This window comes from Actinia tenebrosa, unplaced genomic scaffold (assembly GCF_029948245.1).
Source record: "Actinia tenebrosa isolate PJP-AT-01 unplaced genomic scaffold, QUT_ActTen_1.0 PGA_scaffold7__59_contigs__length_16204524, whole genome shotgun sequence".
In the NCBI taxonomy this organism is placed as follows: Eukaryota; Metazoa; Cnidaria; class Anthozoa; order Actiniaria; family Actiniidae; genus Actinia; species Actinia tenebrosa.
The window spans coordinates 15,760,711-15,788,078 of NW_028292584.1; the positions used below are offsets into that span (position 1 = coordinate 15,760,711).

At 37.5% G+C, this 27,368-nt stretch overlaps 2 protein-coding genes and 1 long non-coding RNA gene across 6 annotated transcripts; all 3 read left to right on the forward strand.

The window, feature by feature from the left end:
* The first annotated feature begins 113 nt into the window (after positions 1 to 113).
* Positions 114 to 9,915, forward strand: LOC148905755 (S-adenosylmethionine synthase-like). Its single transcript, XM_089039793.1, has 7 exons — positions 114 to 270; positions 375 to 452; positions 4,762 to 4,884; positions 5,184 to 5,575; positions 8,090 to 8,272; positions 8,594 to 8,814; positions 9,269 to 9,915. The coding sequence occupies exons 1-7, from the start codon at positions 201 to 203 to the stop codon at positions 9,369 to 9,371; spliced, it is 1,170 nt and encodes a 389-aa protein (XP_088895919.1). The 5' UTR covers positions 114 to 200; the 3' UTR covers positions 9,372 to 9,915.
* Positions 9,916 to 10,608: 693 nt separating this feature from the next.
* LOC116303935 (S-adenosylmethionine synthase-like) lies at positions 10,609 to 21,115 on the forward strand. 4 transcript variants are annotated; one of them, XM_031713560.2, is made up of 8 exons: positions 10,609 to 10,832; positions 10,913 to 10,990; positions 12,795 to 12,854; positions 13,333 to 13,455; positions 14,217 to 14,608; positions 17,123 to 17,305; positions 19,197 to 19,414; positions 20,350 to 21,115. In XM_031713560.2, the coding sequence occupies exons 1-8, from the start codon at positions 10,763 to 10,765 to the stop codon at positions 20,504 to 20,506; spliced, it is 1,281 nt and encodes a 426-aa protein (XP_031569420.1). In that variant the 5' UTR covers positions 10,609 to 10,762; the 3' UTR covers positions 20,507 to 21,115. The 4 variants fall into 4 exon arrangements, with proteins under 4 accessions (XP_031569420.1, XP_031569421.1, XP_031569422.1 ...); XM_031713561.2 differs by lacking the exon at positions 12,795 to 12,854 and having other exon boundaries at positions 10,614 to 10,832; XM_031713562.2 differs by lacking the exons at positions 10,609 to 10,832; positions 10,913 to 10,990 and adding an exon at positions 11,616 to 11,997.
* Positions 21,116 to 24,877: 3,762 nt separating this feature from the next.
* On the forward strand, positions 24,878 to 27,027 carry LOC148905756 (uncharacterized). The gene is made up of 3 exons (XR_016121708.1): positions 24,878 to 24,976; positions 26,702 to 26,755; positions 26,924 to 27,027. It is a non-coding gene; the product is annotated as an uncharacterized LOC148905756 (long non-coding RNA).
* The last annotated feature ends 341 nt before the right edge of the window (positions 27,028 to 27,368 follow it).

The window sequence follows — 27,368 nt, forward strand, 5'->3', positions numbered from 1 at the left end:
TCTTTCTTTCCTTCTTTCTTCCTTTTTTCTTCGGCCTCATTATCATGTATAGTAACGCAACACTTATACATTGCGCGACAGATGTGACATGAAATCAATATAAATTTGAGTAGCAGACCTGCTGAATAGCAGTGTACTCGTGGCGTTTTCGAGCTAACATCCGGCTAAAACAATATTAGAGTCTTACTGAAAATACCAAAATGAATACACCAGATACGTCTAACAATACTTTCCTTTTCACATCGGAGTCTGTAGGCGAGGGACATCCAGGTAAATTCACATTATTTAAATGATTATCAAAATTGTACCTCAAATCATTCTGAAATACAAAGCTGTAATATGATAATTTCAATGCATGGTTTAACATTTTGCAGATAAAATGTGTGACCAGATATCAGACGCCATTTTGGATGCACATTTGAAGGAAGATCCTGATGCTAAAGTCGCTTGTGGTATGAATTTTTTCGAAGTTTCTAGATACTCGGCACCCGTAGAGGAACTAATTTCAAAATACTAGATACCCGGAAGTTTTTGATTTTTGAAAAATAATCGTCAAATAAACACATCTTTGCCCAGTTGAAAGTATTCTTACTTTATTTAGAATAGTCAATCGCTTCTGTTAACGATAAAAGATCTGTATTTTCGCTTATGCTGTTCTCTCACATGGCATAGATTGTGAAGGTCAATTCGAAGACACCAAATTAGAATAATTTCGATCAAACGTGCAAGCTCCCAGGCGCCAAAACTATGTATCTTTTATCGTTAACAGAAGCGCTTGACTATTCTAAATAAAGTAAGAATACTTTCAATGGGCAAAGATGTCTTTATTAATTTGACGATTTTTTTTCAAGAATCGAAAACTCCCGGGTATCTAGTATTTTGAAATTGGTTCCCGGATGCCGGGTATCTAGACACCGCGTTTCTTTTGTATGGTTCTAGGCAAAGCTTGACTTTCATAAATGCAAGAATTGAATCCTAATTAAACTCAGAGCTTAAAATTTTCCCCAAGAACATTTAAGTCTTAACTTAATGATCGTACTTTTTTAAATTTTGAAAACGTTGAGGACTATGGGGTTGAATCCTTTTGGGGAGAAGTGCGGGCAAAGAGTGGGGATTTGAACGCATTTGTTGTCCCTCCCTCGGGCATTTGACGGCCATTTAATCGTTTTTAAGGGCCCGTGGATCGGGCATTTGATTAGGCTGCGAACAGACTGGGGACTAGCGGGAATATTGTTTACCTACCTCATTTGCATATCCACATGTGCGTCGCTTCGGTTCGCTGGATAACAACACAATAGTCTTGTTTTGTCTATTTATACCATGTTAAGGAGGCGTAAAGGCGTTTTCCAAATATCATGCTCACAACTATTTTCGCTCACAGCTGCTTGTTGATTATTCACGCTTGACTTCCGTGTTATTCCTTGTCTTGTGCTGTTAGTTGAGAGCGTACTTATTTTTATTTGACTGCCTTAAAACCCTTCAATGAATATGAAATTAAAGGAAAATATTTGTAAAAGATACATCTTTTAGTGACTTCATTTAGAATAAAATCGTTCGACGATTTTTTGAATGCCGCTTGCACCGATATTTTCTATCGCTTTTGACAACAAATGGGGTCATTTAGATTCATATCAAAAATTCCATAACGTTAGAAAGAAAGTCGCAATTTGATTCATACTCAATAAGGACAGTGTCTATATCCGTGCCTATATACTAGCTACTAAAAATATTGAATCCACTAAGTCCCGATTTTGAGGGTATAAAGTTGACACACTGGAAATAATAGTAAAAGTCCATGAAAATATTCATCGCGTAATATTTGGAAAACGCTCTCATACATTTCTTTTCAAATTGCAACATTTTGGGTGCCTTGATGAATACTATCGACTGGTGCAAGTCGCTTTGAAAGTTTAGGTCTAGTTTTCGAGAAAATAAGCGGTAAACGATTTCTATGATGTCATCATTACGTCATAATGAAAAACTAATTCATTATTTTTGAAACTTTTAATCCTTTCCTGACATTGTGTAGAAAGCGCTTGCGGATCGAGTTAATCAAGACTAAGTTGTAGCCGTTTCAATGCGGCTAGGTGTGCCAGACCAAAACTACCCAGAGCCTTCTTAATTGTATTATATTGTTCTAGAAATCCGTCAAAATCAAGCTTTCTTCTTCTAAGCATTTACATTCTTTGGATACATCATAGTTAATTATGGATACATTTTGATTTCAATAGTCGACAACCAATAGTGGATTTGATTTCTGTTGACCTTGCAAAAGTGCAATTATGCTGTGTTTTATATCATTAATATTTTCATATAATACTTCAGTGTTTCAAGAAATATGCCAATTTAAATTAGCTCGTGAAGAACTATCGTGGTGGCTAGATTTCGCATTTTTCGGATAACGCTTCTCAGCCAATCGTTTTGAGTAATTCCCGTAACCATGGAATCCATTGTATTCGCCAAGTGACGTCACTAGAAGAATCCATGCACGTTGTTTGTAGAGGAAGCCATTTTGGATTTTCGATCACTTCATAATCACTTGTAATCAGTAGCATATCTTAAGTATTCTTAGTTTACTTTATTCTCTTTTTATTGGACCTTGAGATATGAGATTGTCGTATTTATCATCACGTTGGAAGAACAATCCGAATACAGCCTGGTTTGTCATATATTGGATCGATCGATTACTCATTACTGGGACTCGGTCCAGATCTCGGAAAAGATAGGATTTTAGCCAATCAGAAGCCAATAATTTAATTGATAAAGACAACAGTTTGTTTGCACAAAACATAACTCCGACTATCGCCTTAATCGGGTCACAATACCCTCAAGAGTCGCCAAGTATCATATCTTTATTGGTACTCAAAAAGCTTCACGAGCTTACCATGGGTTACCTTTTTTTATTAAAATCACCGACGGTGGGGGCATTTGTGTTCATTTGATCAGTGTTTCTTACCCTACCCTGGGGATTTTGACCAAAATTTCTAGCCCTTGATCAAATCCCCACCCCTTGCCCGCCCTCCCCCTACGGGGTATACTTTGACAGGTGCAAAAATCGAAAAGGTGTGATAAGCTTAGTCTTCCTGATTCTATAGCTGGCTTTTCTTGAGACGTCAACAATGAATATTCGATTACAGCTCAATTCGTTTAAGTCAAAACAAAATAATTTCGATCTTCTGAGAATTGGAAACCTATTGTTGTCTGCTCCATTTTGAGCTGCATTCCAACCTGCTGCCACAAGCAGTGGTCCATAGTGAATAGTATAGATTACCTTGTAAGGTAAGCTTGGTTCTCAAGTGTATAGGGACGCATGCTAAGAGACGCGACTCTATGCGACTCTACTGTCAGTCTCACTATGTGACTCTTTGTCAGTCTCACTATGCGACTCTTTGCCAGTCTCACTATGAAAAGAAGCAACGCAAGAGAACGGAAAATTTTTACTTTTATTGGCCGGGTGTTACTAAAACGAGTAACGCAGTAACGAGTAACGAGTAAACCGAGTAACCAGAAAACGAGTAACATGATTTATACATTGAAAAATCTGAAATAAATAATAATGTATAATGAATAATAATAATTCGTATTCTCTGTTGTGTTTTATAAGTGTTGATTCGTTTAAAATACAGTGCCAATTTACTTGGGCTCCCTGTTGTAGCAGTCTAGCTTTTTTACTATTTGTGTCTCGCAACCTTTGATCTTAATTCAAACAGACTGGAAGCAATATGAAACGGACGGCTTCCACAAGTGCAAGTTAATATATTTTTGTATTTGTTTAGAAGGATCGATTACTTTCTTTGAGTTCTAGTAATTGTAGTGCGATGGAGAATGAATGTTGGCGATCGATTTCTCGACGACCAATCGGAAACTTATACTTTACGGTGGCCCATAAGGGACATTCAAAGTTTTCTACTTTTTTAATTTCTTTGTTGGTTTTATTTCAGAAAGTTTCTGAATCATTATTTTGATTTCACAACTCAAAATTTTCAGTTGTCACAACACGAAATTTCAAGTTATCAAGGCAAAAATTTCGACGCAGATGCCAACAAAATTTCGAGACAAAAAATTCAGGGTGGGGTGACCTACATCAGCATGCATTACGGTAAAGGTGGCGATGCTTAGAATAATTACTTTTAAAATTTTCCCGTTTGTATAGGAAATCGCACGATCTCGAGTACAATTTGGAAATTAATAGACACGAGTAATGTTTTGAAAGTTCTTGTAATTGCACGAGACTTTAGGCGAGTGCGAGTGTCCGATTAATCGTGCGATTTTTTGTTTTGTTTTATCGTGCGATTTTTTGTTTATAGTTCACTCAACAAAATTTCAGTAATAAATGCGAAGGGACTCCGTTCATCTTTGTGTATTTGGCGGCCGATTTTCAGTCCATCGCGCAACTGAAATGCATAAAAAACATTAGTTCTTACGGCTTTAAAATGTAAGTGTACTATAAGTAAGAATATATAGTAAAACAGTAGTAAAAACTGATCATTATACACCTTTAAGATCAAGACGAAAACAGTTACTGAGTAAATCGGCTATCTCATTCGCTGTAATACGGATGCCTTGAACACCTTATACTGTTTGTCATTGGGGATGTCATTCATATCAGACTCCCCCTGACTCTGTTTCAAAAAGGTTTTATAAGTCTTCACCGCCTCAATTTTTTCAATCAATTAAGACTTTGTAAGAACTTGTTCAATTATTTTATCCCAACTTTCCGGCATATATTTATGGTAACGCGTTCTCTATTTCTTTTCTCAGAAAGTGCTGCTAAGACGGGGATGATTGTAATATTAGGTGAAATCACATCCAAAGCTCAAATCGATCATCAGAAGATAGTCCGCAACACTGTCGAGCAAATAGGATACGATGATTCTAGTAAAGGTATGCATGGCGGCCCCAGGGGGACTCTGGGGTAAAAGTATCGGGTGTGCTCGTCGGACATTTTAAAAAATACCCCCAAAAAATAATAAAAGTCTTTTTAAAAGGTTCAAGGATGTTATTTTTCTACCCCTAAGAGATATGACGAGCATACCCGATACTTTCTTGTGTCCTGCAGGTGCTAGTGTAGTGTAGTTTTGTCACATTGCATGCATTTTATTCCTTGGGTAATAATTGTATCATAGCTTGGCTAATTATAATGTCCTAAGTAATATATACGACTGCATGATTTATTATTTCAGGATTTGACTACAAAACATGCGCAGTCCTTCAAGCAATTGAGCAACAAAGCCCTGACATTGCCCAGGGAGTTCACGTGGGACGAAAGGACGAAGATGTCGGAGCAGGAGACCAGGGATTAATGTTTGGTTATGCCACAGACGAAACTGATGAACTCATGCCTTTAACTTGTGTATTAGCACATGGACTTAACAAGAAACTTGCTGAGTGTAGGCGTGATGGTTCACTTCCCTGGGTGCGCCCTGACTCTAAAACTCAAGTCACTGTTGAGTACAAGTTTGAGAATGGGAGGGCTGTTCCTATTCGGGTCCATACCATTGTCATATCAGTGCAACATGACGCTGACATTGAACTAGACGACATGAGAAGCCAGTTAATGCAACATATAGTCAAGGTAAATAGTTCCCCTCTAGAGATGCCACTGTTAATTCCTTGTTACTCGGGCTACCTGTGGTAGGCCGAGAGTCTAGGTTTTGGTTTTCTATCAGTCTATCTTTTTACAATAACTTTCTCGGGCACTGATTGGTTATTTTTTATCATCAATAAGAGGACAGACAGATAAGGCTGACATCAACGAGGGCGCGCTCTTTCCGTTAGTTGTTTTGATCAGTAAAAATGAGAAGTTTTTATCATTTTTGTTATTGTAAAAACCAAATAGACATCAGATTTTTATGTGTCTGTCCTTTTATTGACAATAAATTTCGCCATCACATTGTCAAAGCAGTGTGTGGATCCAGAGGACAGACACATAAAAATCTGATGTCAATTTGTAAAATCGACGCTGTCGAAAGTGTGTAAGCCTGCGCTGTTCAGCGGTCTGCGGTCTGCTTGGCGGTCTGATCAGAGAAAACAACATAGACGCCATATTGGAATCTATCTAGATAACAAATGCGTTTCCAGAATCAAGAATTCTTGGACTTTTTTTGTACGTCAACGACAGTGAGGATAAGTTTTTTGTTTATTATTTTGTTTGCAATTTTGAACAGTTTCTTCAGCAGTTTATCGTTCGTTCAGTAACGAGTGTGTTGATCATTGCCTTGTGGATGGTTTTGGTTGTACAACATTTTATAAATGTGTCAACAAATTAAGACTTTGTCAAACTCAATCTCTACAGCATAACTGAGATATTCGAAAAAGCTGTACAGTTATCTGTATTTGTTCATCTCAATAAAGAGTCATATTTATCGAAGGAATATTGCAGGTCTCGTTATGCTAAATTCCTTACTCAAGTTGAGCACAAGCCTCGTGAAATGTTTCGCGTGATCAAGAACCAAGTAGAGTTCCAGTCAAACAGCTCACAGGTCTTTTGCACAAAAGCAGAAAAATACAAAAAGGGTTCGTTGTTTCGTCGGTTATGTCTTGAAAAATGTGCCTATGTCAACTAGAATGCATTGCTTTGTGAATAACTGTAATTTTGATCATGAAGAAGTGAAGTATCCCAAAAGTTATTATCGAAAGTTTAAGAGAAACCCAGCTTCTTTTCCCAGACGAAGAAAACCATTTGGGTCTAGAAAATCACTTTTTAACTTTCATAAAAGAGCAATGAATGCCAAGCTTATTTATTATCTTCCACTGTTGACAATCCAAGTTCACAAAAATATACTTCATGTTGTTTATCCCATGTTTATCCCAATTTCGGCTCCACAATATAATATTGCATTATTTGGGCCAAATGCTGGTTGTCAATGTGTAGCCATGTCACTGTGTGCATTGATACATAAACATCAATAAGAAGTCAATAAGTTCTTCAGCAGATTTAGTAAGCATTATGTATACTGGGAATGAGTTATATTCTGTCCTGTCAAGATTGCATAACCAAGACTTTTTACTTTTGACAAAATTACCTTGAATAGTAACAGTATTAGAAACTAATTACCAGGGCCCGGATGTACGAAGCCTGGATAGTGTTATCCAGTGGATAAATCCTTATCCAGTGGATAAGTCGATGAGGTTATCCAATAAATTTATCCACTGGATAATATTTATCCGTCAGATAGCGCTATTCAGGCTTTGTGCAAATGGGCCCAGATGGAATACAGCCCAAGTTACACTGGTAACATACATGATATTTCATCTATTGTCGATTTCTTTTACTGTAGTGCATGCCCTTAGGTAATGCTTTGCAAGTTTTAATTCGAGAACATTACTAGTGATTCCTGTTAACTATTCATTGTAATACAGTAGCTATTTGCTGTAATGGTGATGGGAGATTTAGGATATTTGACTCTCAAGCTCGTAATCCATCAGGTCTCCCCCGGCCCATCCTCTACTTGTGTACTCCTCCATGTTGATGACTTTAATGCTTTAATAAATTACTTTCAAAGTGACAACAGAAGCAACAGTAATATTGCAAATTTAAATGCCATGCAATAACACCAATGGTATTCCTTTGAGAAGTTGTCATTTCCCATCATTATGCAAACCAAACACCAAAAAACTTGGCTGGGGCTCCAAGTGCTTATACTTCGTCAAATACACTACAGTAGCCCAAGTTCACGTTATGTAATTGTATAGTTTGTAATACCTTCACGATTATTTGCCAAAGGCAAAGTAATAATTATCAGTGAATATTTACCAATCTGAGAGTCTTTAAAGGTGAGGTAAATGTTATTTATAAAAATTACTGAGCCTGAGGGGAATATTTGTTTATAGACTATAACAATAATCAGAAAAGAGTCAAAATTCAGGATATAGATACCAATTTCATTTTAATAAAAAAATACCATAAAGACACCCCCTCCACCCCCACCCCCCCTGGCCTCCACCCCTAAATGTTACCATAGGAAACAATTGGCCCCCCTTTCAAGTCCTCATACCCACATATAAAGCATGAATTCCCCCTTAATGTTTTGTGCAGTAGATATAACTGTTATAACTGTCTTATCATCATCTTTATTTTGAATCCCAGACTGTCGTTCCTGCCAAATACCTGGATGAAAAGACCATTTACCATCTGCAGCCTTCAGGGTCGTTTGTGATTGGTGGACCTCAGGGTGACGCTGGTCTGACAGGGAGAAAGATCATTGTAGATACGTATGGTGGTTGGGGAGCTCATGGTGGTGGAGCTTTCTCAGGGAAAGACCCAAGCAAGGTATAATGATAGTAACCTTTTATGATTTGGTATTATTTATGGAACCTAGATCAGCCCAGAGGTTGTTTCAGGGTTCAATCTGTGAGTTAGCCATGCCCTGACTTTGATCAGCCCAGAGGTTGTTTTAGGGTTCGATCTGTGAATTAGCCGTGTCATCCTGAATTTGATTAGCCCAGAGGTTGCTTCAAGGTTTGATCTGTGAGGTAGTCTTACCCTTTTTTTATAGATCTGCTAAGAGGTCGTTTTAGGGTTTGATAAAACAGGTGTTTGGTTTGTACTGAATGAATGAATCAAAATATCACTTTTTTAAAATGTTTTTAGGTTGATCGTTCAGCAGGATATGCCGCACGTTGGATAGCCAAGTCTTTAGTAGCGGCTAAGCTTTGCCATCGTGTGCTTGTACAGGTCTCTTATGCTATTGGTATAGCTGAACCATTGTCAATCTCCGTATTTACCTATGGCGGTACTGGTTCTCGAACAGAAGAGGAATTATTAGAGATCATTAAACGTAACTTTGATCTGAGACCTGGTGTGATCATAAGGTAAGTGTCTATGTTTTATTTTTCATATTCTTTCAATCTTTCAAAAGTGAAAAAATTATTGTGAAGTAAAAATTAATTTTGTAACCTTACTCCACAATACCTTACTTCACTCTACATTACTCCACTTCGCACAATCTTACTCCAGACAACCTGCAGCTTACTAAGTAACTGTATGCTACTCAACTCCACACAGCCTTATTAAACTCTACCTCACTCCCACTCTTTCTCACTCCACTCTTCCTCACTTCACTCCACCTTACTCCACACAACCTTACTCCATTCTACCTAATACTCCACACAACCTTGACTCCACACAACCCTACTCCACACAACCTTACTCCCCACAACACCTTACTCTTCACAACCTTACTCCACTACTCAACTTCATTCGGTTGTACTTTACATCAACAAACCCAATTTGATACTCAAACATGTTTCACTGGATATTTTGCAGGGATCTTGATCTTAAGAGGCCCATCTACCAGGACAGCTGTGTTTATGGCCACTTTAAGCCAGGATTCCCATGGGAGGTCCCTAAACCACTCGAATACAACTAAAAGCCAGAATGGCATGACCCTAATGTCAAGAAGCATGACTTGTTTGAAACATAGAACCATATTATATACTAGGCCTTCGTAGTAGATTTTTGTCACTCCCCCCACCCCCTCCCCCTTCAAGTCTGTCCTCTACCCTACCCTTACTCATTCACAGGGACTTTTTTAACACACTCTTAATATAACTCTGCACCCAGAGTAACAAATTGGACCTCCTTCTTCTAGAAGTGGGGTGAGAGAGGACAAAAATGAATTACAATGGCTTTTGTAAAGTAAAACAAGTTTTATTTTGTAGAAAATATTATAGAAAATTTTATAGAAATATTATAGGATAATTGTGGAAATTTGATGACAAGTTTGTTTTATAGAAAATATTATAGAAAATAGAGTAACAAAAGTGGAAATTATAGCCATTTTGTTATTAATTGCAATTAGGGATTATTGGAATGGTTTTGCTAAAATAGGTCTCAGACTAAATGTTAAACATTCCATCTCCATAATTACTATCTCTTGCTTTTCATTCAATAAAATCTGTTTGATTTGAGAATATTCGTAAGTCGTTTATTGGTCAGTTTCATACCTAGGTTATATCAGGTCATGATAGTGCACGTGTAAAAATCAATGAAATCAAATTTCTTTTCCTGGTTATAGTCCTGATTTGGACCTGTCAGGCCAGAAATCCTTTTGAGTTTGAAAACGTGGACTTTGGCACCAAATGTAAAATTTCCAAAAATATATAGTGATATATATACAAACTAATATTATTAAACTCATTGATAATTAATGAGGAAAACACAATAGAAATCATAGTCCGTGGAGGAGGTTGTCATGATCTGATACAAAATCGTCCTGATTTGCATAAACTTTAACTCCAATTTTCTTAGCCAAAGTCAATTTTATCTTTAAAATTATAGTAGAACATGAATGTATACACCTAGACGTTTCATAAGTAATATACAATATTCGTGTCCGTGTCGTATCAGATATACAATCACTCGCCTTCGGCTCTTGTGGTTGTATATCTGATACAACACGGACACTCATATTGTATATATATTACATAAAGGCCGTTTACGCCCTTTGCACATGAATATTAACAGTGATTTTTGTGGAACTAGAGAAACATGTCTTCTTTCTTTCCTTCTTTCTTTCTCTCTTCCTTCCTTCCTTCCTTCCTTCCTTCCTTCCTTCCTTCCTTCCTTCCTTCCTTCCTTCTTTCTTCGTTTCATTATCATGTATAGTAACGCAACTCTTATACATTGCGTGACAGATGTGACATGAAATCAACATGCATCATGGGTAGCAGTCCTGCTAGGTAGTGTAACCCTCGTGTATTTGGCGTTTTGGAGCAAATATCTCTAAAACAATCTTAGATTTTTACTAAAAATACCAAAATGAATACACCAGATACGTCTAACAATACTTTCCTTTTCACATCGGAGTCTGTAGGCGAGGGACATCCAGGTAAATTCACATTATTTAAATGATTATCAAAATTGTACCTGTAATATGATAATTTCAGTGCATGGTTTAAAATTTTGCAGATAAAATGTGTGACCAGATATCAGATGCCATTTTGGATGCACATTTCAAGGAAGATCCCGATGCTAAAGTCGCTTGTGGTATTAATTAATTTATTTTTAATCTAGACAAAGCTTGACTTTCATAAATGCGAGAATTGAACCCTCGACGTTCAGAGCTTAAAATTTTCTCCAAGAACATTTAAGTCTTAACTTACTGATCGAACTTTTTTTTAAAAGTGGAAACGTGGAACACTATGGTGTTGAAACCTTTCGAAATAGTGTGATAAGCTTAATCTTCCTAATTATAGCTGGCTTTTCTTGAGACGTTAACAATGAATATCCATGTGTGCACAAATAATTAGAGTCTAAAGTCAATAGAATTCTCGGTTTTCACCCACGTGACTCGGTGCATGACAACCACCTTTACGGCGCTAGCCGCCACGTGGTATAAATTGTGTTGTATTGTATTACGGTTACCTAGAAGTTCGGACATTGCTCTCGGATTTCCGTGCAAATGTGCTGACTTTCTTAAATGAACTATTACTTTGTTTAGTTAGTTCTCTAAATACCAGTAAAATATCATTTTTCTAACTTGCTTAAAGCTTTTCTTATTGCTGTTACGAGAGCTAACTAAATAAATCTATCTAAATTTTCTCTTTAAACTCAGTATTTGTGTAGGAATCCAAGAATGATGTCCGAACTTTTTGGTGACCGTAACACAATTCAGCAAAGTGTTTACGATATGATCCATTTTGAGCTTGCATTCCAACGTGCTTTATGGGGTGGTCCATAGTGAATAGCTATAGCCATCCCTTCCGGGCATACTCCGGGCATACCCCGGGCATACCCCGGGCATTTGACCATAGTCAAGTTCCGTAGAGTGAACTGGCGGGCATTTGACTTTTGACTAAATATAGCGGCCCTTATCTAATTTGCATAAATTAGCGTATTGCAAAATTTTACGCTTTGATCGTGCTAAGAGGACTCTGGTTTGCCTGTGAATTAAGAAAAAATTCAAATACCTTTGTTTAAAATCTGGGATGGCACAAGAGAAGTTAGAAAAGCTTTTTTGGTGGATCCCTTTGCGCACTCTCTTCAAAAGAAAGGTTAGTTGAACTTCGAATTGATTACGATCTCATTGAAATCGAATCGCCACTGTACAAAAATTTGGTTTCAAAATACAATCTTATACTCTTCGCTTCTTTGAGAAACGGGGAAAGAAAGCTTGGAATTAAAAGTTAAAAAGAAGCAAAAGTTTTCAATGTGGATGACAGTACGGAACGAGTAGATGGAGATAAGTTTTTGGAGTCCAAAACAATAAATATGTTTAACGCTAATTCCAAAGTCGGCAAAGATAAATTTCAAGTCTCGATTCTTATAAAATTAAAGCTATAAATGATAAAACGATTTCAAAAAGTACTTATCATTAAACTTGTTGGAGGTATACAGGCTCAGTTTTGTACTTTTTAGGTAAAATTAGAGATTCATTGGACTGGAGGGGTGGGCATTTGACCACTTAGTGGAGCCTGGACAGTGGAGCATTTGATCAATTTTTTTTCAAAAAGTCAAATGCCTGGGGGGTTGCCCGGGGGTTGCCGGGGGATGGGAACCTTTGGAATTGACTCATACATAATGATGCATAACAGAATGATGCATTTGCTGTATTTGCTGTAAATGTTTCAAGAAGGCTTCATATGTCTTCACCTTCTCAATATGGCTTACCATATTTTTTCTCTCCACTAATGAATACTTAATTCAAGTTATAAATGCATTGAAGCTGCTTGAACCATGACCATATGCAGGCATCCCAGACCTCCTACATATCCTATATTTCCTATAATTTGTATAGGATCTTATAAAGAGCCTATATTTAAAGAAAACCTCCTATGTTTCCTTTAAATAGGACGACTGCTGAGTGCAGTGATGCATTTATGTTTTACACTGTTTAGCATATTTGGCGAAGGTAATGGTGCTCCATTTTTTTTGGTTATGTTTTTTTTTTGGCGTTCTGCAAATCATTGCCTGTGCACCCTCCCTGCAAGATCCCTGGTTGCGCTATTCTAGCTCCTATAATTAAAGTGCATATATTTTTGGGAAAAAAATCCCATATTTTCCTATATTTAGAACTTGCACAGCCTATATTTCCTATCAAATTTGTCTAAAAATGAGCTGGGGTGGCTGCATATGTCATTCCCTAAAGCATCATTTCTTTGTTTATGGTTGTACATGACAAGATGCATGAATTTGGCTGAAACTCAAACAAAGAATCTTATTCTCTTGGTCTAAAATCAGAAAACATTGAGGCCAAGCTGAAAAAGTTTTCATGCAGCCTTTCCTCAGGTTAAAAAATTAATTAAATCTTTGCAAGAACTTGTTCAATTATTTTATCCCAACTTTCTGGCATATCTTTATGGTAACTCGTTCTCTATTTCTTTTCTTAGAAAGTGTTGCTAAGACAGGGATGATTGCAATATTAGGTGAAATCACATCGAAAGCTTATATCGATTACCAGAAGATAGTCCGCAACACTATCAAGCAAATAGGATACGATGATTCTAGGAAAGGTATGCGTGGCGGCCCCATGCCAGGGGGACTCTGGGGTAAAAGTGTCAGGTGTGCTGGTCAGAAATTTTCATAAATAACCCTAAAAGATTTCAAAAGTCTTTTTAAGAGGTTCCAAAATTCTAAATGTCAATTTTAACACCCTTAAGGATGTTTTTTTAACCCCTAAGAGATGTGACAAGCCTGGGGGGGGGGGGGGGGGGTACTACCACCCCAACTTGGGTAAGGGTGTGCCGCCAGGACCTCAAAACCCTGACCCTATCCCAGACCTAAAATTTTGATTTTACATACCCTACCCCAGACTAAAGCTAAGAATTGTACACCCTATCCCAGACTAAAAGACGGAAAAGACGGTTTTTCAATAGATTGCAATCAATATTTACTAACGTTTTTTATTGTTTTTGTGCTGGCAGAAAGCGTAGCCTATTCGCCAGACAAAAATGACCAAATCGTTAACCCTATCCCAGACTAATCTGATACCCTATCCCAGACAAAATGTCAAAAAATGATACCCTACCCCAGACCCAAAAGCCGTAAAACCATACCCTATAGGGCGGCACATACCCATCTAGCAAATATAGGGGAGTACCCCCCCTGGAGTGACAAGCATACCTGATACTTTCTTGTGTCCTGCAGGTGCTAGTAGTGTAGTGTAGTTTTGTCACATTGCATGCATTATCTTCCTTGGGTAATAATTGTATCATAGCTTGGCTAATTATAATGTCCTAAGTAATATATACAACTGCATGATTTATTATTTCAGGATTTGACTACAAAACATGCACAGTCCTTCAAGCCATTGAGCAACAAAGTCCTGACATTGCCCAGGGAGTTCACGTGGGACGAAGGGACGAAGATGTAGGAGCAGGAGACCAGGGATTAATGTTTGGTTATGCCACAGACGAAACTGATGAACTCATGCCTTTAACTTGTGTATTAGCACATGGACTTAACAAGAAACTTGCTGAGTGTAGGCGTGATGGTTCACTTCCCTGGGTGCGCCCTGACTCTAAAACTCAAGTCACTGTTGAGTACAAGTTTGAGAATAGGAGGGCTGTTCCTATTCGGGTCCATACCATTGTCATATCAGTGCAACATGACCCTAACATTGAACTAGACGCAATGAGAAGCCAGTTAATGCAACATATAGTCAAGGTAAATAGTTCCTCTCTAGAGATGCCACTGTTAATTCCTTGTTACTCGGGCTACCTGTGGTAGGCCGAGAGTCTAGGTTTTGGTTTTCTATCAGTCTATCTTTTTACAATAACTTTCTCGGGCACTGATTGGTTATTTTTTATCATCAATAAGAGGACAGACAGATAAGGCTGACATCAACGAGGGCGCGCTCTTTCCGTTAGTTGTTTTGATCAGTAAAAATGAGAAGTTTTTATCATTTTTGTTATTGTAAAAACCAAATAGACATCAGATTTTTATGTGTCTGTCCTTTTATTGACAATAAATTTCGCCATCACATTGTCAAAGCAGTGTGTGGATCCAGAGGACAGACACATAAAAATCTGATGTCAATTTGTAAAATCGATGCTGTCGAAAGTGTGTAAGCCTGCGCTGTTCAGCGGTCTGCGGTCTGCTTGGCGGTCTGATCAGAGAAAACAACATAGACGCCATATTGGAATCTATCTAGATAACAAATGCGTTTCCAGAATCAAGAATTCTTGGACTTTTTTTGTACGTCAACGACAGTGAGGATAAGTTTTTTGTTTATTATTTTGTTTGCAATTTTGAACAGTTTCTTCAGCAGTTTATCGTTCGTTCAGTAACGAGTGTGTTGATCATTGCCTTGTGGATGGTTTTGGTTGTACAACATTTTATAAATGTGTCAACAAATTAAGACTTTGTCAAACTCAATCTCTACAGCATAACTGAGATATTCGAAAAAGCTGTACAGTTATCTGTATTTGTTCATCTCAATAAAGAGTCATATTTATCGAAGGAATATTGCAGGTCTCGTTATGCTAAATTCCTTACTCAAGTTGAGCACAAGCCTCGTGAAATGTTTCGCGTGATCAAGAACCAAGTAGAGTTCCAGTCAAACAGCTCACAGGTCTTTTGCACAAAAGCAGAAAAATACAAAAAGGGTTCGTTGTTTCGTCGGTTATGTCTTGAAAAATGTGCCTATGTCAACTAGAATGCATTGCTTTGTGAATAACTGTAATTTTGATCATGAAGAAGTGAAGTATCCCAAAAGTTATTATCGAAAGTTTAAGAGAAACCCAGCTTCTTTTCCCAGACGAAGAAAACCATTTGGGTCTAGAAAATCACTTTTTAACTTTCATAAAAGAGCAATGAATGCCAAGCTTATTTATTATCTTCCACTGTTGACAATCCAAGTTCACAAAAATATACTTCATGTTGTTTATCCCATGTTTATCCCAATTTCGGCTCCACAATATAATATTGCATTATTTGGGCCAAATGCTGGTTGTCAATGTGTAGCCATGTCACTGTGTGCATTGATACATAAACATCAATAAGAAGTCAATAAGTTCTTCAGCAGATTTAGTAAGCATTATGTATACTGGGAATGAGTTATATTCTGTCCTGTCAAGATTGCATAACCAAGACTTTTTACTTTTGACAAAATTACCTTGAATAGTAACAGTATTAGAAACTAATTACCAGGGCCCGGATGTACGAAGCCTGGATAGTGTTATCCAGTGGATAAATCCTTATCCAGTGGATAAGTCGATGAGGTTATCCAATAAATTTATCCACTGGATAATATTTATCCGTCAGATAGCGCTATTCAGGCTTTGTGCAAATGGGCCCAGATGGAATACAGCCCAAGTTACACTGGTAACATACATGATATTTCATCTATTGTCGATTTCTTTTACTGTAGTGCATGCCCTTAGGTAATGCTTTGCAAGTTTTAATTCGAGAACATTACTAGTGATTCCTGTTAACTATTCATTGTAATACAGTAGCTATTTGCTGTAATGGTGATGGGAGATTTAGGATATTTGACTCTCAAGCTCGTAATCCATCAGGTCTCCCCCGGCCCATCCTCTACTTGTGTACTCCTCCATGTTGATGACTTTAATGCTTTAATAAATTACTTTCAAAGTGACAACAGAAGCAACAGTAATATTGCAAATTTAAATGCCATGCAATAACACCAATGGTATTCCTTTGAGAAGTTGTCATTTCCCATCATTATGCAAACCAAACACCAAAAAACTTGGCTGGGGCTCCAAGTGCTTATACTTCGTCAAATACACTACAGTAGCCCAAGTTCACGTTATGTAATTGTATAGTTTGTAATACCTTCACGATTATTTGCCAAAGGCAAAGTAATAATTATCAGTGAATATTTACCAATCTGAGAGTCTTTAAAGGTGAGGTAAATGTTATTTATAAAAATTACTGAGCCTGAGGGGAATATTTGTTTATAGACTATAACAATAATCAGAAAAGAGTCAAAATTCAGGATATAGATACCAATTTCATTTTAATAAAAAAATACCATAAAGACACCCCCTCCACCCCCACCCCCCCTGGCCTCCACCCCTAAATGTTACCATAGGAAACAATTGGCCCCCCTTTCAAGTCCTCATACCCACATATAAAGCATGAATTCCCCCTTAATGTTTTGTGCAGTAGATATAACTGTTATAACTGTCTTATCATCATCTTTATTTTGAATCCCAGACTGTCGTTCCTGCCAAATACCTGGATGAAGACACCATTTACCATCTGCAGCCTTCAGGATCATTTGTGATTGGTGGACCTCAGGGTGACGCTGGTCTGACAGGGAGAAAGATCATTGTAGATACGTATGGTGGTTGGGGAGCTCATGGTGGCGGAGCCTTCTCAGGAAAAGACCCAAGCAAGGTATAATGATAACTGACCTTTTATGATTTTACCGCTGCGTGTTTAGCCCAGTTGGTAAGAGCGTTTGTTTGTTTTGTGGGAGGTTGTGGTTTGAGTCCCAGATGGACTGACACTCAGGGTGTTAAGATAACTGAGAAGGTGCTGCATTAAATGTGTTGTTCTCTCTGGGTTCTTCAGTTTCCTCCCTCTGTAAAAAAAGGAACAACTAATCTATAAGTAGAGTGTTGTATGTTGTAAATATAGAATGTAGTGGTAGTGCATGTGGAGGGAACCTGATGGAAGAGCCCCATACTGGAAATGATGGTTGTAAAATATAAGTTTTGAGTGACAAAATACGGGGGCCAAAAGAAGAGCCTTATGTAACAGGGCCTCCTTAAAATAATACTGGGCTTTAGTAATCTAAGCTTGAAGAATAAATGTATTTTTCTATTTAGTGCCTACCCGTTATGGCTTCTGATAAATAACAATAAATAAGTTTTTGACTGTATTCATAGACAGTTTCTGTAGCATCAAGGGCCAGTTCTTGGCGATGATTAAATCAGTGTATGAGAGTGACTGTTTTAAATAGATAGTCTCATTATGGACTCTTTTCAGTGAAATAATGGTGTCAAACAGGGTCGTATACTATTCCTAAGCAACCTTCTGCCCACCTCCTTATGTTTAGCAAGCATCACCAACCCAATTATTCTTGGTAATGTTCACCTAAACTCCCTTCTCTATGCTGATAACTTAACTTTAGTTGGAAAAAATGCTCATAGCCTTTGTGCCCTTTCAAACAGACCTTTCAAAAAAATGGGCTTATGATAAACATTGATTAAACAATTGAACCAGTAGCTCTTTCACTTATGAGAATATAAGAACCCTAGATAATGTTAGGTCATACAAATACCTTGGCCTAACTTTTAGTGCTTTTGTCAGAACTTTACGATCACAAGCGTGGAAAACCCTCTTTGATCTTAAAAAGAAATGGGCCCGGTCCTTTGAATATGATCCTTGTCTGAAAATGAAGCTTTTTGATGCATTACTGAGATGAGTTTTACTACATGGTAGCAAAGTTTGAGTTACGGAGTTTCTCAAAGACAATCCTATTGAGTGAGCTTTAAAATTTTGCAAAATGTTCCTGGGGGTTGGGAAATATGCAACTAATAGGCCATTTCACTGATCCCGTTACTCAACCTCAGCCTCGTCAGCATGTAATTATTCTTTAGAATTTGACTACAGTCCGCAGTAATGAAAGGAATTTACACATCAACGAACAATTGAAACACTTAAAAATTTCACAGGTTGTAGGCAATTTCTAAAGAATATATTACACAGGAAATGAAAGGAATTTACACTTCAACGAACAATTGAAACACTTAAAAATTTCACAGGTTGTAGGCAATTTCTAAAGAATATATTACACGCTGATGAGGCTGAGGTTGAGCCACGACGGGATCTGTGAAAAGGTCTTTTCTGCCTACTTGCTGAACTTGGAAGACAGCCACTTTATGTTTCAGCTAAGCGAAGATGTATTTAAGGTTTGGCTCAAACTAGTAAACATAAAAAAGTTGATAAACAAATAACATTTATAATTTATAACTCCATGCTAAACGATAACAAAACAACCTGTTGGATTAAAATAAAAAGCTCTTGTTCAAAAGTGCCCTAGGTAATATATGGCTGGAAGAATATTTTAACATAAGCTCCCTGCCCAGCCCTTTTGGCACTTCAAAAACAAGATTGGAATATATTATGGTACAGTGTGACTACTCCAACCAAGGCCATCTCAACAAATTTTCTACAAATTATCCAATAGTGTTTGAGTATTTAGACAATAGATAAGCAGCAAATTTTGAATTTAAATATGAATCAAATGAATCAAAATATCACTTGTTTTATATGTTTTTAGGTTGATCGTTCAGCAGCATATGCTGCACGTTGGATAGCCAAGTCTTTAGTAGCGGCTAAACTTTGCCATCGTGTCCTTGTACAGCTCTCCTATGCTATTGGCATAGCTGAACCATTGTCAATCTCCGTATTTACCTATGGCACTGGTTATCGACCAGAAGAGGAATTATTAGAGATTATTAAACATAACTTTGATCTGAGACCTGGTGTGATCATTAGGTAAGTGTTTGTTTCATCTTTCATATTCTTTCAATATTTCAAAAGTGAAAAATTATTGTGAAGTAAAAATTAATTTTAATTGCTATATATTATATACCTTAGTCAACTCCACAAAACCTCACTCCCATAATAATACCTTACCTTTCTCCACTCTATGCCACCTTACTCCACAATATCTTACTTCACTCTACTTTACTTCACTTCGCACAATCTTACTCCAGAGAACCTGCAGCTTACTAAATAACTGTATGTTACTCAACTCCACACAACCTTAGTAAACTCTACTTCACTCCCACTCTTCCTCACTCCACTCCACCTTACTCCACACAACCTTAATTCACTCTACCTTACTCCACACACCCTTACTCCACACAACCTTACTCCACTCTACCTTAACTCCGTACAACCTTACTCCACACAACCTTACTCCACACAACCTTACTCCACACAACCCTACTCCACAAAACCGTACTCCACACAACCTTACTCTACACAACCTTACTCCATTCTACTCAACTTCATTTGGTTGTACTTTACATCAACAAACCCAAATTGATACCCCGGGGGTACTCTGCCAAAAATTGGGTAGGGTGTTCCGCTGGGATTCTGAAAGGGGTACCCTGTTTATGATAAAAAAAACTCAAATTTGTGGATAAATGATATAGTTAATTGTACTGAGTTCCTGTTTCAATTATCATGTCATCTCGAGTATGGTTTTTTTTATGACCATAATAACCAGTTTCGGTCAATGTGAAAGTAGAAACCCTGAATATGACAGGAAACTCAGGAAGAACTTGCATACCCTGTATATGAAAAGAAGCTCGAAAAACTATACCCTGTTCAGTGGATCATCCCTGAATAGTCCATATGTGGGAGTACACCCCCGCCTCTCCCCAGGATTGATACTCAAACATGTTCCATTGGATATTTTACAGGGATCTTGATCTTAAGAAGCCCATCTACCAGAGCACCTGTCTTTATGGCCACTTTAAGCCAGGATTCCCATGGGAGGTCCCTAAACCACTCAAATACATCAAAAAACCAGAATGGCATGACCCTAATGTCAAAAAACATGACTTGTTCGAAACATAGAGCCATATTATATACTAGGCCTTCGTAGTAAATTTTGTCACTTCACCCGCCCCCCTCCCCGTAGAAGTCTGTTCATTATCTGTCACAACCCTTAAATAGTACTCTCGCTTTTTGAATGTCCACTAATAATTTCATTAGATTTTGATAATTATTAACTTATTTTTATAACTGTCTGTCATAATTTTGGTCTGTCTGTCTGTCTGTAGTTGGTGTGTCCATGGATTTACCTTACATCTATTGCCTTCCTTTAAAACAATCTGCCATGACTCATTCACAGGGACTTTCTTAATAAACTCTTAATATAACTCTGCACCCAGAGCAACAAATTTGACCTCCTTCTTCTAGGGGTGGGGTGAGAGAGGACAAAAATGAATTACAATGGCTTTTGTCAAGTAAAACATATTATGTACTACAGAAATTTGCTAAGAAGTTTAATTTGTAGAAAATATTATAGAAAATAGAGTAACAAAAGTGGAAATTATAGTCATTTTGTCATTAAATGCAATTAAGGATGTTTTGTTAAAATAGGTCTAAGACTTGTTAAATATTTCCATCTTCATAATAACTATCTCTTACTTTTCATTCAATAAAATCTGTTTGATTTGAAAATATTCGTAAGCCAGATGTAAAAGTTATTGTTTATTGGTCAATATTGTTTTACTTTGAGATAACATTTTCCTTATAGAGGCTTTGCATCATCATGTGCCGGCACCCATAACACAGCTTGGGCTGCTGTGGTTTATAGATGACATAATGTCTGTCTGTCTGTCAGGGAAATCTAACAATAAAATCCCTTTGCTCTCGAGTATTGAATTTTTCTCATATAAACGATTGCATTGTTCCTCTAACATGACTGCCGTCACATGATGGTGCAAAACCTCTATTCATTAATTCATTATTCATTCGTTCATAACATTGATTGTTTGGCTGATTGGTTGGTTGGATGGATGACACATCGATAGGGCAGGCCAGCATAATCACAGTACTTGGTAGACACAAATATATGCTTTACTCCCAAATATATCTTCAGATCCTTCAGATGAGTAGTAATCCACAAGCTCTTTTGCTATCACTTCTTTTCATCCTCCAATTTCTGGAATTTTTCCAAGTAGCCATAAGACGGTTGGTCCAGCGAGTCTTGACGGATAGTGAAACAAAGAATTCCGCCTGTAAAAAGCAGAAAATACTCTAAACATGGATGAAACAAATGCAATGTTTCTTAGTAAATATCCCTTTACGTCATATGGGGAAACGGGCTGGCTCACTTGCCGAGATCTCGGTTGGAAGGTACCGAGATCTCGGCAAGCAGGATTTAAAAAATTCTCATATGTAAACGAACTAGTCCGGTTACCGAGCTGATTTTTTTCCTACAGCGCATGCAAAATTCGCTAAAATCGCATGCGCACTGAAAACAATTCTTAATCTATAAACTGTCTTATAGAATAAAGTTGTTTAAAATGTTTAGAAATTTGCCTAACTGAAATGATCTATTCGCTTTGGCGGGATAAAGATATTAAAATTACATCTGGACCTCGTTTTGCATTCCGCACAGAGGGGTCACTATAAGCCTTTTCATAGTTTAAGAATCGACTCCACTGCGCATGCGAATTTATCCCGAATTTCTCACTTTCTTTTGTCTAAACCTTCTTTTGTTCTTAATTAAACAAAAGAAGGTGAGAAAATCGGGATAAAATCGCATGCGCAGTGGAATCGATTCTTAAACTATGAAAAGGCTTATTGCAAAGGTTTAATCAGGAATTCGAGCGAAATGGGGGGTGACTGTTACTAACGATATACTAAGAAATTTGAGGCAAAGGGGGGTGACTAGTCACCTTTTTACCGCCCCTGGATCGCCGCCCCTGATTTCTATAAAAAAAATATGATCCACAAAAATCTCCATACATTCAGTTTATAGAAGCACAGAGCTTGGGCTGCCTGTGCATCCCGGAGTGAATTTGCGTAATTCTGCGTAATGTTGTCTCATAATTCAGCCGCAGATCGAATCTACTATGCATCATATACCAAGTAGTTGCCAGGGGAAAAACTGACCTTTCTTTACCCATTAGCTACATCGTATCATTTCCTCAAAAGCTCTTGCTTGTATCAAAGGCGGAGAAATCGCCGCAGAACTTATCAGGGCATCGTATATACCACCGTCAAACGCTTCGTTTTTTTCTCGTCAACAAAGCTCACAAATACGTTCTTGTAAATGTTTTTGTCACGTGCTTTCTGTAGTATGGCTTCACAGCAGTCTATGCCGTCGACATTAGCGTAGCCAAGATCCTTCATCAGTAGCCCCCCAACTATCCATGTCCCTGCACCAACGTCAATCACAAGTGGACATGGTGGACTTAGCTTTGTCTTTAAAGAGCTTCGAAGCATTAGCATCAAAGTATGTGGGCAGCGTATCCAAATTTCATAGAATCCTAAAAATATAAAGTAAAGTATGCTGGTTAGGCTGCGTTCATAATGACCTGGTTCTGTTCTATGACCTGGTTCTGTTCTCTAAATCTGCTAAAGGGCTTCAGAAATATCTCGACAAGCTAGAGGCATTTTGTGAACAATCAGGCTTAACAGTTAATATAACAAAGACAAAAGTGATAGTTTTCAATAATACAGGGAAGACAATGAATAACTTCCAATTCTATTTGAACAAATCTAAACTAGAAAACGTTAAATCATATAAATATTTAGGATTAAATTTTACAACCTTTGGAAACTTTACGTTTGCAAAACAAGAATTAAAAAAAGCTGCATTAAAGGCACTATTTCAGATGAAAAAACAAATGGGTGAATTTTTCACATCCAATATCAAATTAACTATAAAACTGTTTGACTCGCTTGTTACACCAATACTTCTATACGCAAGTGAGATATGGGGTATCGAAACATTAAGCACCAAAGACCAAGAGCCCATGGAACTTGTTCATTTGAAATTTTGCAAAATGCTCCTCAAGGTGACAAAGAATGCTAGTAACCTTGCATGCAGAGCTGAGTTAGGAAGGTTTCCGCTAAAATGCAAAGCATGCAGTAAAAGCTTTAAATTCTGGCATAAAATTATAAAGTCGGAACTACACCCAAAAAAACTTTCAGCCGAAGTCTACCAAGATATTAAAAATGAAACTAAAAAAGCCTTTTGGAGCATAAAAATTAAAACTAGTACTTTAGAACAACTCGGATTGGGGATAATTTGGATGAAACAAAATGAACTTTCTCCAAGATGGTATGAATATGGAAAAATAATAACCCAAAGAATATATGACATTGAGAGGCAAATTTTATGGAGTAATCTCCACAATGATGAAAGGAAAGACGACAGACAAAAATAAACTCAGAGTCTTTCGTCAGTTCAAAACGGATTATAACTTTGAAGAATATTTAAGTCAAGTCACCAATATTAAGCACAGAGTGGCGCTTACAAAATTAAGAATTAGTAACCATAAGCTTGAAGTAGAAACGGGGAGGTATAAGAGGCCTTATCTCATATACGATGAAAGGATTTGCCCAGTGTGTAAGTCGGGAGTAGAAAACGAAAAACACTTTCTAGTTTGGTGTCCACTATATGACTCTCATAGAAACGACTTAAGAGAGTTCATAGAAAAAAACACCAGCATTAATTTCAACAATATGAGCGCTGACAGTCGTTTTATGTTCTTAATCAATTCAAAATCAGCGTCTCTACAAAGAGCCATATCAGCATACATTCATCAATGTATGCTGATACGTGAAAATGAATTAAGAAAATTACCTAATACATAGTATATATATATACCTATAATATATTTGGAATCAAACACTCATGTACTATTAGTATAAGGTGCCAAATAAAATTGTATTGTATTGTATATATAATGTATGGCAGGGGGGGGGGGGGGAGGGGGGCAGGTGAAAATTTGAAATGTACAGAATAATTCTTAGCAACCCCTTAAAGACATGCAAAAAAGTACGATCCCCCCTAAGCAAGGCTTGTAGCTCCTTCCAAAAATTGTACATCCCCCTTTTTTCTGATAAAAATTTGCCCATTCCCCCCTTTTCCTACCAAAATTTTCCCGATCCCCCCTAAATTTTCCCTGCCCACCCCCCCCCCCCCCCCCCCCCCCCCCCCCCCCCCCCTCTGCCATACATTATGAACGCAGCCTTATACGAACTTCATGATTTTGGCGGGAAAAATAAGCGCGAATTGACACGCGACGCATCATTTTGGCGGGAAAGAGATTTGTTGCACGTGGGTATTACAGGAAAAATGCCACAGACCTTCAAATGTTCGACTTGCAAGCATTTTCTACAAACCGTCAACTGCCAACAAGCAATATTTTTCTCGTTTTCAACGAACATTCTTACTCAAAAGTAGCTAGTTTTATTATCAATACTAAGCAATACTTATAGTAACTGAATGAATACAAAATAGAGGTGAATTCTTCTGAAGAAACAAAGATCTTCGACATTAGATTCAACTGAACCTCAGTGAAGGTAAATGACTATTTCTTTACAAACATAAAGTTATTTTGATTAATTTATAGCGAATAAAGTTTATTTTATACATTCATGTTCTATATATGTTCATATATGTTCTATATAATATTACCTAAACGAGTAGCTTAAATTTGAAACGTCTTGGCTTCGAGTGCATACTATTTATCCGTAAAAGACTAACAAAATTGTACAAATTAGTGCAAAGTTTCGTAGGTCTACGGTCGACTGAGGTCCACTGAACGTGCAAAGGTTTTTCACAGACACATGATATGCACTCTAGATATCCTGTCAATAATTAAATCAAACTCTTAACGACTTGATTTAGTATTTGAAGAATCGATCGTACCTCCTCATAGTATCTACCTATTTTGCATAAATGTCACTTATAAGATGTTCTGGAGCATCAACTTGACTTTGAAGTTTCGTAAGAAATTCGGGGAAAGGAAAGTTCCAATTACTTTGTACTCTGATATAAAGAAAACAAAAATATAACTATACTTATATGTAGTAATGGTGGTGGTAGGAAAGCCAGTGAAAGTGCATGTAGTTTTAGCTGTAGCCCCGGGGGATGGGGGGGGGGGGGTACTCCCCTGTATTCGCTGTACTGGTACGTGCCACCAAACAGGGTATGGTTTCAGCGATTCTGCTCTGGAACAGGGTATATAAATTCGCGCTCACTCTGGAACAGGGTATATGAAATCAAGCTCTCTCCTCTCTGGAACAGGGTTTTCAGCGATCTTTACTCTGGAACAGGGTCAGGGTTCAGAGGGCTTAGCGGCACATCCCTACCCTAAACGGGCAAGATTCCCCCCCCCCCCCCAAGGGGCTGTAGCGTAGTGACATGCAGTGGTGATGCTGGTGGTGATGTTGGCAGTGTAGAATTGTTAGTGATAGTGTCAGTGGTAGACCTAGAATGATTTTATTCAACTCCTGAAAGAAAATTGACTAGAGTGAAGTCAGTAATGATGAAAAGGTAAATTATACACCGTGAAAAGATGAAAAAAACTTACTGACGTTTCGGACGCTAGTCCTTCGTCACAGTAAAAGGACTAGCGTCCGAAACGTCAGTAAGTTTTTTTCATCTTTTCACGGTGTATAATTTACCTTTTCATCATTACTGTTTCATTAGAAACACCGACGCAGCTCACACTAGTTTTTAGCTAGTTATATCTAGAGTGAAGTCATTAAACCCGTGTAGATATTAGACTAATACACTTTAGTAAAAAGTGACTTTGCTGAGACCCTTATTCCATTGTTTTCTTTTGTGTCTATTTAACTATTACACGCTGACTAGTAGGTTTTGTTTCACGGGTTAAATGCCTTCACTCTAGTAGTTGATTAAAAACAAAAAAAAACAAAAGAAAACAATGGGTTTAAAGTCTACTACTAACTAGTATGTGTACTATTTTTTCATGGGTTAAAGTAAAGAGTGGGGTCATTAAACCCATGAAATAGATATTAGACTAATACATTAGTCTAGATACCTAGACCCTAATTCATTGTCTTCTAATTCTCTTTTGTTTCTATTTGACTCTTACAGGTTGACTAATATTTTTTATTTCACGGGTTAAATGCCTTCACTTTAAAATCAGGGTGGCAGTAGTGGTACTAGCGTTACAGAGATTATGATTAAAACCTAATTAAAAATAATAGTTAAGAATCAAATACCCTTTCTCTGTTGTCTCATGTACTTGTTGATTGTCCATTTTTTATATTTTGCAGGTAGTCAAGCTGGAAAAATGATGAATTTACAAACATGTCAGGAATTTGTATTGGGTAAGCACAGCGCTGTGGTTTTCAACTTTATTTATTGCAGATTTTCAGGTTAGTGTGTGTGTTTGGGGGGGGGGGGGGGGTGGTGAAATTATTACATTACAACTGGTTTAATGACGATGTGCAATTTTGGCAAAATGAATTGGCAATAATATTTTGCTAATCCTACAGGAGGCATGCATGTGCTAAAATCTAGAACACCAGAACGAAATGACCGAAATCTTTATGCTGGAACCACTGGAACAACCGGAACGACTGAAATGGTTACGCCGGAACTGCCGGAACCATCGAAATGAGTACCAAAACCAGAAATAAGTAAATAAAAAGCCAAAAAAGTATAAAGCGTATCGAAATGGGTCAGGGTTTTTTACTGTTGAAAGTGGAGCCAAAGCTCTTGTTGGGACCACTACTCAAGTTAGCATCCAGTTCTAGTTACGTTACATCTCATATCAAAACAAAGAAAATATCTGTTCACTAAGATCATAAAAGATAAACAACTGTTTCAGCCAATCACAGACAGGCGTTTTCATGCCTGAAATTCACATTTTCAAGTATTTTCATTCCTATAGTAAACTTTGAGCACCCTGTGAGCAGAGTCTCCTTTACCTTTCCCCTT

Coding starts and splice junctions, on each gene's coding strand:
- LOC148905755 (XM_089039793.1), top strand. CDS start 201: ATGAATACACCAGATACGTCTAACAATACTTTCCTTTTCACATCGGAG. Junction 453..4,761: donor TGATGCTAAAGTCGCTTGTG/GTATGAATTTTT, acceptor TTCTTTTCTCAG/AAAGTGCTGCTAAGACGGGG. Junction 8,815..9,268: donor AGACCTGGTGTGATCATAAG/GTAAGTGTCTAT, acceptor GATATTTTGCAG/GGATCTTGATCTTAAGAGGC.
- LOC116303935 (XM_031713560.2), top strand. CDS start 10,763: ATGAATACACCAGATACGTCTAACAATACTTTCCTTTTCACATCGGAG. Junction 10,833..10,912: donor TGTAGGCGAGGGACATCCAG/GTAAATTCACAT, acceptor AAAATTTTGCAG/ATAAAATGTGTGACCAGATA. Junction 19,415..20,349: donor AGACCTGGTGTGATCATTAG/GTAAGTGTTTGT, acceptor GATATTTTACAG/GGATCTTGATCTTAAGAAGC.